The sequence below is a fragment of the Lampetra fluviatilis genome, chromosome 56 (genome assembly GCF_964198595.1).
Source record: "Lampetra fluviatilis chromosome 56, kcLamFluv1.1, whole genome shotgun sequence".
Taxonomy (NCBI): domain Eukaryota; kingdom Metazoa; phylum Chordata; class Hyperoartia; order Petromyzontiformes; family Petromyzontidae; genus Lampetra; species Lampetra fluviatilis.
The window spans coordinates 7,086,698-7,105,425 of NC_136330.1; the positions used below are offsets into that span (position 1 = coordinate 7,086,698).

Below are 18,728 nucleotides of genomic sequence, written 5' to 3' on the forward strand. Positions count from 1 at the left end.
CCGTAGACTCACACAGAGACCCGTAGACTCACACAGAGACCTGTCGACTCACATACAGACCTGTAGAATCACACAGAGACCCGTAGACTCACGCATAGACCCGTAGACTCGCACAGAGACCCGCAGACTCACACAGAGACCCATAGACTCGCACCGAGACCCATAGACTCACACAGAGACCCATAGACTCACATAGAGACCCATAGACTCGCACAGAGACCCGTAGACTCGCACAGAGACCCGTAGACTAGCACAGAGACCCGTAGAATCACACGGAACCCCAGAGATGTACATAGAGACCTGTAGACTCACACAGAGACCCATAGACTCACGTGCAGACACATAGACTCACACAGAGACCCGTAGACTCGCACAGAGACCCGTAGACTTACACAGTGACCCATAGACTTAGACAGTGAACCATAGACTCACACATAGACCCGTAGACTCACACAGAACCCCAGAGATTTACAGAGAGACCTGTAGACTCACACAGAGACCTATAGACTCACGTGCAGACACATAGATTCACACAAGAGACGCGAAGACTCACACAGAGACCCGTAGACTCACACAAATATAAGATGACGATGGACGTTCAACTTCTTTAGCACTGCACGTAGCCAACCGTGCTAAATCGGAGGTGCGGTTCAGTGATGAAGACCTCATCACTACGAGCCATGCTCTACTCACTGCTGGGTACTCACCTCGAAGCAGCTGACGATGAGCACGCACAGCTGTGAGAGATCTGCGACCCTAGGGGATGGACGCTGCTGTAGACTGATGAGGTGTCGATCCAGGTGCTCACGCACCTCCTCGCCGCTGCACTCGCATGCACGACGACGATAATGACGAAGGTGAAGCTGATGATGTCAGCAGTAGTAGCAGTGGTGGGGTCATCGTGCCTCGCCAGACTTTATCGTCACTTGCATCCTGCGGCACTTTTCAGGAACGCATCCCAACACTGCTACTACTGCCACTTTTACTCCGCTAGAGCTGCTACTCCTACTGCCGCTTCTACTGCCACTTCTATTGCCCCTACTGCTGTCCCCGCTACAGCTGCTACCACTGCCACCACCGCTGCGGCCGCCGCCGCTAGCGCGTTGAACGAGCACTCGCCGTGCCATCAGCGCCTACGCTCGCCGAGTCCTCGACGGGGCACAGAGCTCTGGAAGTTTTGCGATTCACTCCCCACGCAGAAGCTCGCAGCGGTTTAGGAGCGATCAAAGCAGCACCGCTCGCACTCAAGAGAGGTAGAGATAGAGAGAGAAGAGGGAGGAGGGAGGACGACTCAGAGGCGCCAGGAGGAGGAACCAGCGACAAGCAGGGGGAGGCAGCAGCAGAAGCCACGCGGCGGTGAGGAACCAGCCCTACCGAACATTGCCCAAGTTTTGCGGCCCTCTAGAAGTAGATATGTTTTCGGCCAATTAAATGGGTGCTCTATGCGTCGCAGGAAACTGCAGCGCCCGGTGAAATCACTTCGCGTGCAAGGGGGCAACACTCTATCCCGTAGAGACGAGACAGACGGAGATTCGTGCGCACTTTGCTGTACCGCCTAGCGATCCAAGGGGCACGGCTTCTCCTCGAAGGCCCGAAGGGAAGGGCGTTTCGAAACCTCCGTGTGTGATCCAGCAACCCTCGCCGGTGCCTGCCTAGTGCTGTACTACAGGCAACTACGTGCAGCACAGCCCTGTACTACAGGCAGCGCTGCAGGGTGCGGGACGCTGACGGGGTGGGGGCGGTCGCACGTCGACCCCGGGAACGATTCGCGCGGCGGCCGGGGCAGAGGGAAGGAAGCGACGGCTCTCGGCGCGCTGGGGGCAAAGGCGGCCACTCACGCGTAGCGGAGCAGCAGCTTGAGCAGTGCCGAGCGCAGGGCCGGGCTCGGGCGGATGCAGTCCGCCCAGGGGCTCCCCTCTCCGCACTGCGTCCCCTCTGGAAGGCCGCCAGATGCACGACAACAACAACAACCCCACCGATCGATTAGCGAGCGGTGGGTTTCCACGTGAACGCGACCACATTTTATTCAGGGGCTGTTGTTGTTGTTGCCTTGGTGTGGTCTGGGACTGTTGTTGTTGTCAAGGTGTGGTCTGGGACTGTTGTTGTATTGGTGTGGTGTGAGACTGTTGTTGTTGTCTTGGTGTGTTCTGGGGTTTTTGTGTTGGTGTGTTCTGGAGTTGTTGTTGCCTTGGGGTGGTCTGGGACTGTTGTTGTTGTCTTGGTGTGGTCTGGGAGTGTTGTTGTCTTGGTGTGGTCTGGGAGTGTTGTTGTTGCCTTGGTGTGTTCTGGGGTTGCTGTTGTCTTGGTGTGGTCTGGGAGTGTTGTTGTTGTCTTGGTGTGTTCTGGGGTTGCTGTTGTCTTGGTGTGGTCTGGGAGTGTTGTTGTTGTCTTGGTGTGTTCTGGAGTTGTTGTTGCCTTGGTGTGGTCTGGGACTGTTGTTGTTGCCTTGGTGTGTTCTGGGGTTGCTGTTGTCTTGGTGTGGTCTGGGAGTGTTGTTGTTGTCTTGGTGTTTTCTGGGGTTGCTGTTGTCTTGGTGTGGTCTGGGACTGTTGTTGTTGTCTTGGTGTTTTCTGGGGTTGCTGTTGTCTTGGTGTGGTCTGGGAGTGTTGTTGTTGTCTTGGTGTTTTCTGGGGTTGCTGTTGTCTTGGTGTGGTCTGGGAGTGTTGTTGTTGTCTTGGTGTTTTCTGGGGTTGCTGTTGTCTTGGTGTGGTCTGGGACTGTTGTTGTTGTTGTCTTGGTGTTTTCTGGGGTTGCTGTTGTCTTGGTGTGGTCTGGGAGTGTTGTTGTTGTCTTGGTGTTTTCTGGGGTTGCTGTTGTCTTGGTGTGGTCTGGCACTGTTGTTGTTGTCAAGGTGTGGTCTGGGACTATTGTTGTCTTGGTGGAGTGTGAGACTGTTGTTGTTGTTGTCTTGGTGTGGTCTGGGACTGAAGTGTTGAAGGCGCGTTCAGATAATCGTTACCGGTGTTGGTAGTGAGCGGGAATTGAACCTGCGTAACCAGGTTCGTAGCGCAGCGCGCTAACCACTACACCACCGCTCCGCACACGCCAACACACATGCTTACACACACACTTACACAATAACAATCGCCATTGGCCACTAAGTGGTGGTGACATCACCACGATGCTTGTGCCAGGCTATGTGCACCTTGAGGCCACGTGAAGTGTCGAATGCCCGCTGGCAGGAGGTCACGGGGCAGACCCAGATGCCAGAGGTCGACTGACTGAGACGACTGGCTGTGCCCCCTACTGTGCCAACTTGCTGTACTTTAGCCACTTGGCGCTCGTTGTTATGAGCGTCGCTCCTCCCCCTTCCGTTGTTGTTGGAGGGCGACTGCCTCCAACTGCCCAGTAGCATCCTTCACGAGCCTTCTCCACAGAGGCCGATCTAGACACCGCCGGTACAAGTCATCAGCAAGTTCACTCAGCTCCACATCCGGCCGAACAAAAGCTGTTTAGGCATGCGGTGGCTGGGCTACATGGCCCAGCCAACGCAGCCTTGCCTGCCGGATGAGCTCACCGATGGGACTTTGTCCAGATTTTTCAAGGATTTGTGAGCTGCTCACACAATCCAGCCTGGTTAAACACACCCGGGCATCGATCAGCCTCCTATTGCATCTGTACCAGATGGAAATTCCTCCGGTAGAACTATTGAGGGCTTCATGAACTACGTGGTCAAAATAGAAAGCAGAGATGTAGGTCTTGTTGGAATTATCTATACCTCTGCTGTAGCAGACGGACAGAAAATATGGAATCTGTGCAGGACCACCCTTTCCTGAAACCACATTGGGGCTCCGCAAGCCTCTCCTCAGCGTGCCTAGCAAGGCGATGTTGAATAATCCTTGCCAGGACCTTTCCCGGCACACTGAGGAGTGAGATGCCCCTGTAGTTGTTAAAGTCTGTGCGGTCCCCCTTCTTAAAAAAGGGGGACCACCAGGGCATCCTTCCAATCGTGCGGAACCCGTCCAGTGGTCCAGACTGTTGTTATGATGTCATGTAGGGCAGTCTGTGCACAAACACCACCCTCCCTCAGCATGTCGCCTGGGAGATCATCTCTGCCCGGTGCCTTTCTTGGTCTCAGACTATGGATCACCTTCAGTACTTCCTCAACAAATGATACCTCAGCCAGCCACTCACAGGGGGTGACTTCCTCTTCCAATATTTGAGGCACCGCAGCCTCGGCAGGGTCATCATCATTTTGTCCCATGTTGTTTTCCTGGCAGAGGGATATCCCCTTCCCCAGGACCTCACAGAAATGCTCAGCAAATCTGCAAACCTGTTCCTGGGGGTCGGAGATTGGATCACCGTTTTTCCCCTAATGATGGTAATAGGTGTGGCGCTGCAGGTTATTTTGATGGAATAAAGAGCGATTTGTGATTGCGGGCCATTGAGACTCCATCTCCTCAGAAACCCGCGACCACCACCCTTCCTTGCAGCACCTCACGGCTCTCCGAACCTCTGAGTGAAGGCTGTGGTAAGCCTCCTCATTCTCTGACGTGGGATGCTGTAGCCGATGAAAGTGGGCCTGTCGCTTTTTTTCAGCCGGCTTGAACATCTCCTCTGTCAGCCAGGGTCTCTGGGGAGATCTAGGCCATGTACCCAAAGCAGCCATTGCAGCTGCATGAGCCACAGTTCTAAACCTCGCCCATTTCCCCTCGACATCAGGAGGAGTGGGGGACGATGCCAATCCCAGCCACAAGCGATGATGAAATTCTCGCTTGCAAATTTCATCAGCTGGCTGAGACCATGCCACCTTGGGTTTGAATGGGGTCCTGGGTGTACACCCACAATGGAGTGGAAGAATGGCAGGTGCATCTTACAGATGACAAATCGATGGTCAGTGGGCAGATCAGCTCCACGGTAGGTCCTGGTGTCAAGGACATGGGCCCGCATCCATTGTTCCGTCACTATGTAGTCCAGCAGATGATCTTGCTTGGACCCGGCATGCATCCATGATGTGGTGTGGATGCACCAATGCCGGAACAGCGTCTTGGTAATTACAAGCCCATGGGCTGCACAAAAATCTAGCAGCCTCCTACCGTTGTTATTGAGCTGATCTGGCCCATGCCTTCCAATCACCCCAGCCCAGGTGCCAGCATCATGACCAACTCGGGCATTGAAGTCACCCAACAAGATGACTCTATCTCGAGTGGCCACTTTAGCTAGCACCTGTGACAGGAGGTCATAGAAGGCATCTGACTCATCGGTCTTGCCTGCATCCCTCCACGGATGTTCGTCTTCAGTGGGGGCATAAGTAACCACGACCACCACTCCTCACCTCTGGTTGATGAGAAGGTGAGCCCAAAGTAGCCTGGGCTTACAGCTTCGCACACCTCACCGCCACGCTCCCACGCCCCCTTCATTCTTTTGTTCAGAAGAAGAGCCACTCCCTGTTGTTTGACAGTCTCCTGCCCCGAGTAGAGGACTGTCCACCCCTCATGGTGGCAGGAGCCAGAGCCGGTCCACTGGACCTCCTGATTACCACAGAGATCCAGGCGGTACCGGTCCAGCTCCTGACAGAGGAGTGGCAGCCTCTCCTCCGCAGTGATCGTTCGAACATTCCACGTGGCCACAAGTAGTGTTTATTTGTTGTTTCTGGAGGAGCCCCGAGGGTAAAGATTCAGTCTCCTGGCTCCGCCAAATGGGGTTTGGCCAGGGGACGTCATAGACGCCTGTCCCCCCGGTGCCTTCGGCACAAGCATATTTATTACATTTTGTCGTCGTGGTTTAGTGGTAATTAATTGAAGGTGGAGGGGTTACCAGCCCCTCACACCCGCCCAGAGCCCCCATTTGCCACTGTGGTGGTTACAAAGGCCAATCGGAATTGGCCCTCCCCCCACAGCACTGCCCACCACAGCGTTGCCCGTCTAGCACCATGAGGAGGTACATCTACACAGACACACACACACTCACAACAACAACCGCCATTCGCCACTAAGTGGCGGTGACGTCACCACGACGCTTGTGCCAGGCCAAGTGCACCTTGAGGCCACGTGAAGTGTCGAACGCCCGCTGGCAGGAGGTCACGGGGCAGACCCAGGTGCCACGGGTCGACTGACCGAGATGACAGACACACACTCACAGACACACACTCACCGGTGCTCTGCTCGAGGAGCAGCATGTCGAGGAGGCGGTGCAGGACGGGGTGCGATGGCGCCGCACGGCCCCGGAAGCTCAGCTGAGACACGAGCTCAGTGAAGAAGACCGTCACGCTGCTGCACAGCGACTCGCGTGCTTTCTTGCGCGCCCTGCACATATGCATTCAAATATTGCATGTCCACAGGTTGGCCGTGTGCACACAGACAAAGAGGTGGCTCACGAGTGGCACAGGGTGCCTTTAAGAGGAGCTCCCTAGTGACACAGGGTGCCTTTAAGAGGAGCTCAGTGACACAGGGTGCCTTTAAGGGGGGCTCAAAAGTGGCACAGGGTGCCTTTAAGAGGAGCTCACTAGTGGCACAGGGTGCCTTTAGGGGGGGCTTTAAGAGGAGCTCACTAGTGACACAGGGTGCCTTTAAGGGGGGGCTCAACAGTGGCACAGGGTGCAATTTAAGGGGGGCTCACCAGTGACACAGGGTGCCTTTAAGGGGGGCTCAACAGTGGCACAGGGTGCCTTTAAGGGTGGCTCAACAGTGGTAGAGGTTGCCTTTAAGAGGAGCTCACGAGTGACACAGGGTGCCTTTAATAGGTCGCTCACCTGCGGGGCAGGGTTTTGGTATTCCTCACGCAGGAGCTGAGCAGGGCCATCGTCGTCTCCAGTGGTGCCAGCTGCTTCATATCCGAGTTGAGGGCAAGTGCCTGCAGACAGAGCGAGGCGGACAGGCGGAAGACGCGGTTAACCAGCTACCACCGTACAAACTCCGTTAACCGACTACCGCCATACAACCTCGGTTAACCAGCTACCGCCCTACATACTCGGTTAACCAGCTTCCGCCGTACGACCTCGGTTAACCGACTGCCGCTGTACAACGTCGGTAAACCAACTAAACATGCACACACTCATGGCGACATACACACACATGCACGCACAGACACACGCACACACGGACACATGCACACGCGCAGTTGCGTACCTGCCACAGCATGGCGGGGAGAGGAGAGGTGAGACGCAGCAGAGCGGCGTCCTGGCGGCTTCCCCAAACCACGTGCTCCACCAGCAGAGACACGCACAGCACGCGCTGCAGCAGCATCCTGAGAGACACGGAGACACGGAGACATAGACACACATGTGCAGCACGCACTACAGCAGCGTCCTGGGACACACGGAGAGATGGAGACACAGAGACACCGATAAGCAGAGACACGGAGACACCTAGACATAGTGACACTGATACACGAAGACACGGAGACACAGATACCGAGACACAAAAACACCGAGACACGGAGACCCTCCTTTCAAAGAGATACTCAGCTGGTTGAGTTACACCGACGTCTTACTCACCTGGCGAGTGACAGTGCCCCCCCGCCCCCCCCCCCCCATCACGCCTGGGGAGAGTTTGGCGAGTAGCCGGGCGCCCCTTTCTCACCTGGTGAGAGCGACGAGCGAGCGGCCGCCCGGGCCGCACTGCCCCTCGTAGTCCGCGCTCGCCATCCGCTCCATCACGGACTGCACGGCTCCCACGCGGCTGAGCCAGCGGCCCCACGCGGCCGCCGCCTCGGCCTCCTCCGCCTCCTCCGGCCGAGCGGGAGGCTCCAGGGACTCGAGGCAGGAGATGGCGGTCTGCAGGTCCAGGGTCTGCGCGGGATGGAGGCACGGCGAGCGGTGACACGCTCGGGGCGTTGGGCGCTGACCGCTACCGATGTGACCACTACCACCATCGCCGCCACTGCGGCCACTGCCACCACTACTGCCATCGCCGCTGCCACTGGCCATCGCCGGCACCGCCACCACCATCACCACCACCGTCACCATTGCCACCACCATCACCACCATCCCCGTCACCGTCAACGCCACCACCACCCCGACAAAGACTTTGCCAAAGACTCCGAAACCCACCATCTCTGTCGCGCCCCCCTGGCGCTCGCTCTGCTCGGCGATCCTCTCCGCCACATCGGGGAAGGCGGCCGCCAGACGCAGCAGGTTCTGCAGCCGCGGGCGCACCGTCTCCAGCGCCGCGTGGACTCCCACCGGCGACATCTCGTCCAGGCCCCATTGCTCGGCCGACGCTTCCGTCAGCGCCAGGCACAGCAGCTGGTGGCCATGCGGAGGGGGGGGCAAAGAAGGGAAGTTGAGCGAGCGGGGCACACGGATCGCACGCACCGCAGCGTCTGTCGGCGATTGCATTGAGATTGTACTGGTCACCCCTCTTCTGCATTGCCCTTGTACCGGTCGCTCCCCTTCTGCATTGCCCTTGTACCGGTCACCTCCCCCATCCCCTCCGGCAACAGGGAGACGAGGCCACTCCGCATTATCGTAGTTCGTCGTCGACCACTCAGAAACCGAGATATAACGGCATTCAATGATAACAAGGCGCGCGCGTTCCCCGTTATAACGGTGTGTGGGTTGGGGGTGGTGGTGGGGTTACCTGGAGCTCGTTGGGGGTGCGTATGGGGAAGGAGGTGGCGACGAGGTCGTGGAGGTAGAGCAGGGAGAGCTTCGAGCGGCAGGAGGGGCCCAGCTGTGAGCAGAGCGAGCCGAGGCACGACGAGGTGAAGAGCCCCGGGAGGCGCCGCTCGCTCGACTCGCCGCCCAGCGACCCTGCACGCAACGTCGTCAACATCATCATCATCGTCGTTCTCATCGTCATCGTCAGCGCCGTCAACATTGTCGCCATCATCAACATCGTCGACATCATCGACATCATTGTCATCATCATCATTGGCATCATCATGATGAATGTGGTCTAACTCGCTCACCTGTCAGGATAGGGAGGGGTACAAAGAGCTAAACAAAAAGATTGTGAACGAGCGGTGCGCCTGTGTGAGCTTTCCCGGGATCCAGTGATCGTTCGGCCACGCGGCCCGGCAGTAACGGCGCGCGGCCGCTCGCAGCTGGTGCCGGTGGGGAGAGATTCTCACTGCTCAGGTGCTTGGCCTCCCACCACAGCTGCTCCAGCTGCTGCCGGAAGATCCAGCTGAAGGGCAGGGCGCAGCCTTGCCCCTGCAACGCTCGCTGCTGCTGCTCCCCGTAGGAGGAGGGCATTCGGATCTCCTCCCTCCTGCCCCTGCACGCGCCGATCGCGGAACGGGGGCCATGGGTGAGGGCCCGATGGCCATGGCTGTCAATGCGGTGGCGATGACGAACGTGATGATGAATGTGAAGGTGACAATGATGATGACGTGAACATGATGATGATGATGAATGTGAAGATTACAATGATGCTAACGATGACAATGAACATGATGACGATGATAGTTACGGTGAAGATGATGATGGCAATAAACCTCGACGATGAACAGAAACATGATGACGATCATCTTGCTGCTGCTGGTAATGTCAACATGATGATGATGGCGATGATTCTGCTCCTGCTGATGACGATAATGAGCGTGATGATGATCACGGTTTTATTGTGATATTGCCACCCTACTTTAACTCTGGGGCATCTCACGGTGTTTTCCACGCGCTAAGCGACTTACAGATCAGATCATCTCAAACAAAGTTGAAAGGACACCCCCAGTGGCAGCTGTCACTGTGTGGCTATTCAGAATCAGAATCTGTAAACTGAAGGAGCAATCCGATGAGCTATGAAGCTCTTTTTCACACACATGTCCAGTCAGGGCACGGGGTAGGGACGTTACATCAACAAACGGTTACACAAACACGACAGTAGTGCCAAGTACAAGAAAGGTAAACAAATCACCCAGACAACAAACAAACAACAATAAACCATCCCCATCCTACCAGGCAAAGCCCCATTGAAGTATTAAACTTATTGTTCAAAAGCGTCCGGGCCACAAATGATAGCCCAACAAAGTGGCTGATCATTTGAACATTTGCAGTCTGGCAGTAGGGGGGGTGATGATTGCTGTTGTGTGGTCTAGCCTAGGGGCACCCCGAGTGGCAGCTGCCCATGTGTGGCACAAGGCGACTCAGCACCTGGTTCTACGATTGGACCTTTAGTCTGCTGCAAGCAGAGCGGCGATGATTGCTGCCGTGCGATTCAAATCGAGCGATTTGACGACGACGAAGTCCGCAAGCTCACCAACTGATGTCGTTGCTGTAGGGCACGTGAAGCACACGCGTGTCGCGGAACACCTGCATCCACAGGGAACGCAGCTCCTGCGGCAGGTCGGCCCGAGTCAGGAGGTCCAGGTTGGAGTCCCGGTCCACGACGGACAGCAGCTGAGCCAGCAATGGGGTGACCACGGCCTGCAGGCGGCGCCACAGGGTGTGCCTGCGCACAAACAACGACGGCACAAAATGGCGGTTTAGTTTCAGTTTCATTTATTTGGAATAACCCTGTGAGCCATTCGGGTCTTGATTCGGGTGCAATCGCAACAAATAATAAAATTACAAGATACATTTCACATTCACTGGACGAAAATTTAAACATCCCCTACAAAAACAATAAAATATTCCAAAAAAGGCACCATTTGTTTATGCTGCGTACAAATATGTGCAACAAAAAAAAATCACATTTTGATGTTTGATCACAATAACAATCATAATACAATTTAGATTAAAATGTTTAGTCTAACTCTATACTATACACAAAAATCGGGATAATGTAACGGTGACCATAAGAAATTTTATTAAAAGTTAACAATAGCGACATACGTAACATATATTACTAAACCTAGCATCCTTTGCTAGCTGCATGAGTCAATCCATAATAGCAGGAGTAACAATAGTAGAAGCAGCACACTAAAATCTAAATACATGATCATTTCTCGCATTGGTCACCTATAGCTATATATTTGATTTCAGGCCACTGGATAGCAGTGGCAGCTACGGTTGTACAACTCCTCTACAGCAGTTTTGAGTAATGGTCTTTAGGTAGTGATCCAGGCTGGAGTTTATTTGCGATAGCATTCCAGACCCTGGGGGCATCTATAGCAAAGGCCCTTCCTAGCCTGGCGTGTGCCAGGCTAGGTGCGACTTGAGGCCACGTGCAATGTCGAAGGCTCCCTGCTGGGGGAAGGTCACGGGACAGACCCGATTGCAACGGGTTGACTTACCGTGCCTGGCTAGGTGTAGGTCACCAGGATAGGTCAAGGTGCTACCGGTTGACTGACTTGGATGACCGGCAGATGCACCACCCGTGTCAGCCTGCTACGTGCTAGCCGCCCCCGTAGGTAGAGATAAACACATGGATAACGATACACGGACTAAGATCCCTCGGATGGCTTTTACAGACTGTTGAGGCAAGTGCTGTTAGCAAGCACCTATGAAGGCCAGCACGACACATGAGCAGGTGGGTGGCCAGCACCACGCCCGACCGCCTTTGCTTACAGACCGCACCAGGTACTCATTTGAGGATGAGTCGACCTAAGGGAGACCCATGATTGGTTCAGATGATCGTCGCTGGTGTTGGCCGTGAGCGGGAATCGAACTCGGGCCGCCGGGTTCGTAGTGCAGCATAGTGCTAACCACTGCGCCACCGCTCCCCATAATGCACACACACATACAGACCAACACACGGTCTGTATGCAGCAGCAGTGAATGGACAGGTGCGATGCACTTTCACTGGTGATGTGGATGGCGATGATGATGATGACGGTAACCCTGAATGGTGATCATAATGATCGTAACGATGACGCTGCTGCTGATGGGAACAATGGCGGTGATGACGACGATTACGACGACGTTGATGAAGCTGACGAAAATGATGACGACGATGATGATGATGATGACGACGATGTTGGTGACGCTGACGATTAAGATGATGGTGACGATGACGACGACGCAGTTTTGTGAAGCTGACGATCACGATGATGATGACGACGACGATGTTGATGAAGCTGATGATCACGATGGCGACAATGATGACAATGTTGATGAAGCTGACGATGATGATAACGACGATGACGACGATGACAACGACGGCGTTGGTGAAGCTGATGATCACGTTGACAACGATGATGACGACGACCACGAAGTTGGTGAAGCTGACGATCACGATGACGGCAATGCTGATGGTGGACAGCGGACGTGTGGCTACCGAAAAGAGCCGCCCTCCTGGATGGCATTCACTTTGCAGGCCTCTTTCAGCATCCAGTCACGCGGCGCATCTGTGTCCTCGTCCCTCCTCCTCATCAGACGAAGAATCTGCCTCATCAGCTCCTCCGAAAATTCCCCTACGGAGAATGACAACGCGGTGCACTGTGAGAGCCGTCGCTGCACGCGCAATGCATTATGGGAGCCGCACAACCAGAGCCTGCGACCAGACACGCGGTGCATTGTGGGAGCTGCACAACCACAGCCTACGACCAGACACACGCGGTGTATTGGAAGAGCCGAACATCACAGCTGCAACCAGACACGCGGTGCATTGTGGGAGCCGGCGCTACACGCGGTGCATTGTGGGAACCACACAACCGCAGCATGCGACCAGACACGCGGTACATTGTTGGAGCTTGCATTGGACATGGCGCATTGTGCGAGCCACATACAAATGCTGCGACAAGACACGCGGTGCATTGTGGGAGCCACGCACCACCAGCTTATGACTGGACACGCGGTGCATTGTGCGAGCCACACACCACAGCTGCGACCAGACACGCAGTGCATTGTGGGAGCCACACACCACAGCTGCGACCAGACAACGCTGTGCATTGTGGGAGCCACACACCACCAGCCTGTGACCAGACACGCAGTGCATTGTGAGAGCCACACACCACCAGCTTGTCACCAGACACGCGGTGCATTGTGGGAGCCACACACAACAGTTGCGACCAAACACGCGATGCATTGTGGGAGCCACATACCACCAGCTTGCGACCAGACACGCGGTACATTGTGAGAGCCACACACCACCAGCTTGTCACCAGACACGTGGTGCATTGTGGGAGCCACACACCAACAGCTTGTCACCAGACACGTGGTGCATTGTGGGAGCCACATACCACAGCTGCGACCAGACACGCGTTGCATCGTTGGAGCCACACACCACCAGCTTGAGACCAGACACGCAGTGCATTGTGGGAGCCACACACCACCAACTTGTGACCTGACACGCGGTGCATTGTGGGAGCCACACACCACCAGCTTGAGACCAGACACGCAGTGCATTGTGGGAGCCACACACCACCAACTTGTGACCAGACACGTGGTGCATTGTGAGAGCCACACACCACCAGCTTGTGCACAGACACGCGATGCATTGTGGGAGCCACACACCACCATCTTGTGACCAGACACGTGGTGCATTGTGGGAGCCATGTACCACCAGCTTGTGACCAGACACGCGGTGCATTGTGGGAGCCACACACCACCAGCTTGTGAACAGACAAGCGGTGCATTGTGGGAGCCGCACACCACCAGCTTGTGACCGGACACGCGGTGCATTGTGGAAGCCACACAGCACCAGCTTGCGACCAGACACGCGGTGCATTGTGGGAGCCACACAACCGCAGCATGCGACCAGATACGCGGTACATTGTGGGAGCTTGCATTGCACATGGCGCATTGTGCGAGCCACACACAAATGCTGCGACAAGACACGCGGTGCATTGTGGGAGCCACGCACCACCAGCTTATGACTGGACACGCGGTGCATTGTGGGAGCCACACACCACAGTTGCGACCAGACACGCGGTGCATCGTGGGAGCCACACACCACCAACTTGTGACCTGACACGCGGTGTATTGTGGGAGCCACACAGCACCAGCTTGCGACCAGACACGCGGTGCATTGTGCGAGCCACACACCACCAGCTTGTCACCAGACACGTGGTGCATTGTGGGAGCCACACACCACAGCTGCGACCAGACACGCGGTGCATCGTGGGAGCCACACACCACCAACTTGTGACCTGACACGCGGTGTATTGTGGGAGCCACACAGCACCAGCTTGTGACCCGACACGTGGTGCATTGTGGGAGCCACACACCACCAGCTTGTGACCAGACACGCAGTGCATTGTGGGAGCCACACACCACCTGCTTGTGAACAGACAAGCGGTGCATTGGGGGAGCCGCACACCACCGGCTTGTGACCAGACACGCGGTGCATTGTGGGAGCCACGCACCACCAGCTTGTGACCAGACACGTAGCGCATTGTGGGAGCCACGCACCACCAGCTTGTGACCAGACACGCGGTGCATTGTGGGAGCCACGCACCACCAGCTTGTGACCAGACACGCAGCGCATTGTGGGAGCCACGCACCACCAGCTTGTGACCAGACACGCGGTGCATTGTGGGAGCCACACACCACCAGCTTGTGACCACACATGCGGTGCATTGCGGGTGGCAGGGTGGCACAGTGGCCGATGCTCGTGCCTCTCAGCGACAAGGGGCCCTCTGTGCTCGACTCCCCGGATCGGGCGCTCCTCTCTGTGTATGGAGCTCTTAGTGTTCACCCTGCCTCCTCCTCCGGGTTCTCCCGCTGCTTCTCAACGTGAATCCAGAGGCGCTTGGCCGAACGCCGCCCCAATGCTGAGGCAATTCCCTGCGCATCCCCCGGCGGGTTCAATTCGCTGCCGTTTTCTGCCCCACCCACACAATTGGAACACGCGTTGGCCCAAAGACCGCATCGCCCAGGCGGAGAAATGCCACGCAAGTATTCGGTTGGGGTCGCACGGCACCAGTAACATCACTGCCGCCTCCTCCCCCGCCTTGTACCGCGGGCACGTGAGTCGTTCAGATTTGGCGAAGCTCTCATGACAAGAGCAAATCGAGTGATCCTGACCACTGTCATTGAATCGTGGTAGCTATAGTAATAACTTCAACTTGTAACCCAGCGCTGTCGCAGTATTCGCTCCATGATCTCACGGAGATAGAGAGAGGACAACTCATAGAGAGGGGCTCACCGTGTGTCTCGAGCAGCTGCAGCAGCAAGTGGACACGCTGCGTGGATCGGGCGGAGAGCGCGGGGGGGTCCCGGAGCGAGCTGCACGCCGCCTGCACGCAGCTCGCCACCAGGCGGCGGGCGCTGCCCGCGGACGTCTGTTGGTGCACAGACACAGATGCCGACCTTTACCCTACCTTTTACCTTACCACAATACAATCACTCTACCCTACCTTTTACCCTTTAGCAGGTAAGGTAAAAGGTAAAAAGCAACGAGCCTACCTTTCACCTTACCCTTTACCCTTACCCCTTGGCATCTCGACACCTTTACCCTTTACCTTTACCCTTTTACCCAGTAAAAAGGGTACAATTACCTTACCTTGCCGAGGCCTACCCCCACCCCATCATCATCATCGTCATTGTCATCATCGTCGTCATCATGATCGTCATCATCGTCGTCATCGTTATCATCATCGTTGCCATCATCGTCATCGTCGTCATCATGATGGTAATCATCGTCGTCATCGTTATCATCATTGTCGTCATCATCGTTATCATCGTCGTCGTTATCGTTATCATAATTGTCAACATCGTTGTTATCATTGTCGTCATCGTTATCATCATCATCGTCGTCGTCATCATTGTCGAGTCAACTGCTGACATGGGTGCGGACGCTGCAGCAGGCCCGCTGATTATTTCTGAGCGCAGTGGCAGCGGCAGCATCATCAGTCAAGCTGCGTTGTTCGAAGGTTAAGTGCGCAGGTCCATAGTGTGATGACTCTATCATGCTAGCTGGTATCCGTGGTCCATAGGGGGACCATGGTGGCTAGGAGATGTCAACTACCTCGCCTGGTATACAGGAGGTCGTGGGGTTCGATCCCAACCCTGACGCCTGCTGCTGTATATTTGGAGTCGGCATGTCTCTCTCTCATCATCATCACGGTGGCAGTGGCCGGTAATAGCAGTGGCATGGGGCAGCAGTACCCAATTGTCGGCAAGTTATCACCTAAGGCCTCCGAAACAGTAGTGCCAAGGGCCTACAAGAACCTTAATTCAGCCCTACCAAACGTAGAAAGTTCCAACCAATGTACCCGCGTGAGAACCAAGCGTAGTGACAGCAGCGGTAGCAGTGACATGGCGCAGCAATAAAATCCTGTAGGTAGTTATCACTGAAGGCTTAGGAAACAGAAGTGGCTAGGGCCCACAAGAAACTTAATCCGGCCCTGTCGCGATCCCACAGAGCCGAGACGGCGAATTTAGAACCAATGACACAATTGGTATCAAACAGCCGGGCCTTGCTCCATACCAGCCCAGGTGTTCGGCTGGGCACACTCCGCAGGAAACCTCTCCCCTCCTCCTCCGGCTCCTCCCCCTCTGTGCTTTCTGTTGGGAGGAAGAGGGCGAATAAGACAAAGGGCCCCCAGGATAGCCTTGAACAGACGGTGGGGGCAAGTGCTGTTCGCGATGGGTACCAATGTAGGCCGGCACGGCGCACGAGGGGGGGGGGGGGGGGTAGCAGGGGGGTAGGGGTGGTGGGGCAGGCACTCGCAGTGCACCGAACTGTGCTGTGTGCATGCCTGGTTGTGATTTCGCGGGGCGATTTGGAGCACCGTCGGCCACCCCGGAAAATACCGCGGTGTCTGTAGGAGACTGGCACTGCCTCTCATACGTGTGGACCGATTATATGGACGGCAAGGATGACGATGGGCGACGTGTTCTTGTGTTGCTTGCTGTGATCAGCCGTTCCTTTTAGACTCTCGTCTGGCGAGCACCTGAACGTGTGACCCCGCAGCAGCGCGCGAACACCTCGCTGAGAGAGAGGCCCCACATGGAGATGACGTCGCCGAGCAGGTCCTCGGAGCTGCGCAGGTCGTCGATGTGGACAGAGATCCACTGGCCTGAGGGGTCACGTGCACGGCGGCAGGGGCGGGCGTGAAGCATCGACATGACGGACGTCGACACGACCAACGTCGACACGACCAACATCACCATGATGAACATCAACATCACAAATATCAACCATCACGATGAACATCAACATGATTAACATCAACCATCAACATGATGAACATCAACATGACGAATATCAACATGACAAACATCAACATGATGAACAAGAACATGATCAAAATCACAGCATGATGATCATCACAATATCAATGCCCCATCACTGTATATGTTCATTGTGTGGTGCTGTCCTTCCATAACAAATATTAAGGGTTACTGCTCATGGTGTTCCACAACCACCACCACCGCCACCACCGCCATCAACTCCACCACTATCTCCACCATCACCACCACTGCCGCTACCATCACCACCACCGCCTTCAACACCTCCACAACCATCTCCACCACCACTGCCATCAACACCACCACCAGCTCTACCACCACCAGGACCACCGCCATCTCCACCACTGTGACTCACCCCCATGGAAGCCCACATATTGGGAGGAGGTGGTGGTGGCCACACGCGGCAACTTGGTGATGAAGATGACGTGGACACGCGATCGTGCCGCGCCAGCCCGGCTCCTTTCGTTCATGGCGCAGTACCTGCGGTGGCACGCACGGCACACGGCACACACGTGCACGGCGCACATGGCAGACCGGTGATGTAGATGACGGTGGACGTGCGACTGCGCCGTGCAAGTAAGATCGGACTCTGGCGGAATCACCGATCTTGCTGCTGTGAGCCAATCAAATAAAAGGGGGAAGAGTCACGTGTTTTCATTTCAGTTTTTCAGTTTCATTTATTATGTATAGCCCTGTGAGCCATTCGGCTCTTGAATCGGGTGCAACCGCAACATACAAAAAACCAAAACATGAACAAGAAAACATCTTAAAGTGACTATGCGCAAACAGAGAAATCCAGGAAAGCATTATTAGAGAAGCATGGGAGGTGGGGGAAAGGCGGGAAAGGGAGGGGGGTAGAGGGGAGGGGGGGTTAGAGGGTGCTCACTTGGCGCATGCCACCAGGTTGGGTCCGTGGCTGAAATCCTCGAAGTCCGACTGGATCAGCAGAAGGCATCGCCGGTCGCCGGGCGCCGAGAACACCTCGCTGCAGACAGGGACGGCCGTCAGCCGACATCGCAGACTCTCAGCGCGAGTCCAGCGGATTGCGGACTGTTGGGGCGACTGCCGCCAGGTAGCGAGTAGCGGCGACTGTGAAGGCCGGCATGGCGCACGAAGGGGGCGGGTGGCCAGCGACACGCCCGGCCGCCTTTGTCTCTCCAGTGGCGATGTTTGCACGCCGCACCAGCTGCTCATTTTAGGCTTTAGGGGAGTCCCAGGAACCAGGTCATATAACCGCCACTGGGTTGATAGCGCAGCACTCTATCAGTTGCACCACCGCTACCCAGCCTACCACCATCACCACCACTACCACTACCCAGACTACCACCATCACCACCACTCCCCAGACTACCACCATCACCACCGCTCCCCAGACTACCCCCATCACCACCACTATCGCTCCCCTTGACTACCACCATCACCACCATTACCGCTCTCCCAGACTACCACCATCACCACCGCTCCCCAGACTACCATCGTCACCGCCACGGCCGTTGCTCACCGGACGCGCTTGCTGAAGGCATGCTCCGTGTCGATCTGCTGCAGGGCCAGCAGGACGAAGACTGCGGGTGGATCGCTCACGGCCTTGGCGATGACCGCGGCGTCCGTGGCGGTCAGCAGCCGGGCGTGTGTAGTCACCTGGTGGGGGTCGGATGGGGGGGGGGAGAGGTGTTGATAGGGAGCTGACGATATGAGGTCCACGTTGTTGGGAAGCCAACCAGTGGATGTTCTGTCGCCAGACTTCGTTCACCCCCTACTACGATGTCACCGG

The 18,728-nt window shown here is 56.0% G+C and overlaps 1 protein-coding gene across 1 annotated transcript in view; it reads right to left on the reverse strand.

The window, feature by feature from the left end:
* The window catches only part of LOC144950131 (E3 ubiquitin-protein ligase rnf213-alpha-like), an 88,769-nt gene that overhangs the window by 33,986 nt on the left and 36,055 nt on the right, over positions 1 to 18,728 (reverse strand). Inside the window, exons 16-31 of the mRNA XM_078880192.1 lie at positions 18,459 to 18,595; positions 17,844 to 17,942; positions 17,313 to 17,437; positions 16,660 to 16,785; positions 16,194 to 16,270; positions 14,910 to 15,045; positions 12,099 to 12,234; positions 10,140 to 10,331; positions 9,083 to 9,158; positions 7,991 to 8,185; positions 7,521 to 7,729; positions 7,068 to 7,125; positions 6,692 to 6,792; positions 6,094 to 6,245; positions 1,839 to 1,935; positions 708 to 822 (exon numbers count right to left, since the gene is read on the reverse strand). Of these exons, the coding sequence (XP_078736318.1) occupies positions 708 to 822; positions 1,839 to 1,935; positions 6,094 to 6,245; positions 6,692 to 6,792; positions 7,068 to 7,125; positions 7,521 to 7,729; positions 7,991 to 8,185; positions 9,083 to 9,158; positions 10,140 to 10,331; positions 12,099 to 12,234; positions 14,910 to 15,045; positions 16,194 to 16,270; positions 16,660 to 16,785; positions 17,313 to 17,437; positions 17,844 to 17,942; positions 18,459 to 18,595 (2,031 nt within the window). The remainder of the gene's footprint in view (positions 1 to 707; positions 823 to 1,838; positions 1,936 to 6,093; positions 6,246 to 6,691; positions 6,793 to 7,067; positions 7,126 to 7,520; positions 7,730 to 7,990; positions 8,186 to 9,082; positions 9,159 to 10,139; positions 10,332 to 12,098; positions 12,235 to 14,909; positions 15,046 to 16,193; positions 16,271 to 16,659; positions 16,786 to 17,312; positions 17,438 to 17,843; positions 17,943 to 18,458; positions 18,596 to 18,728) is intronic.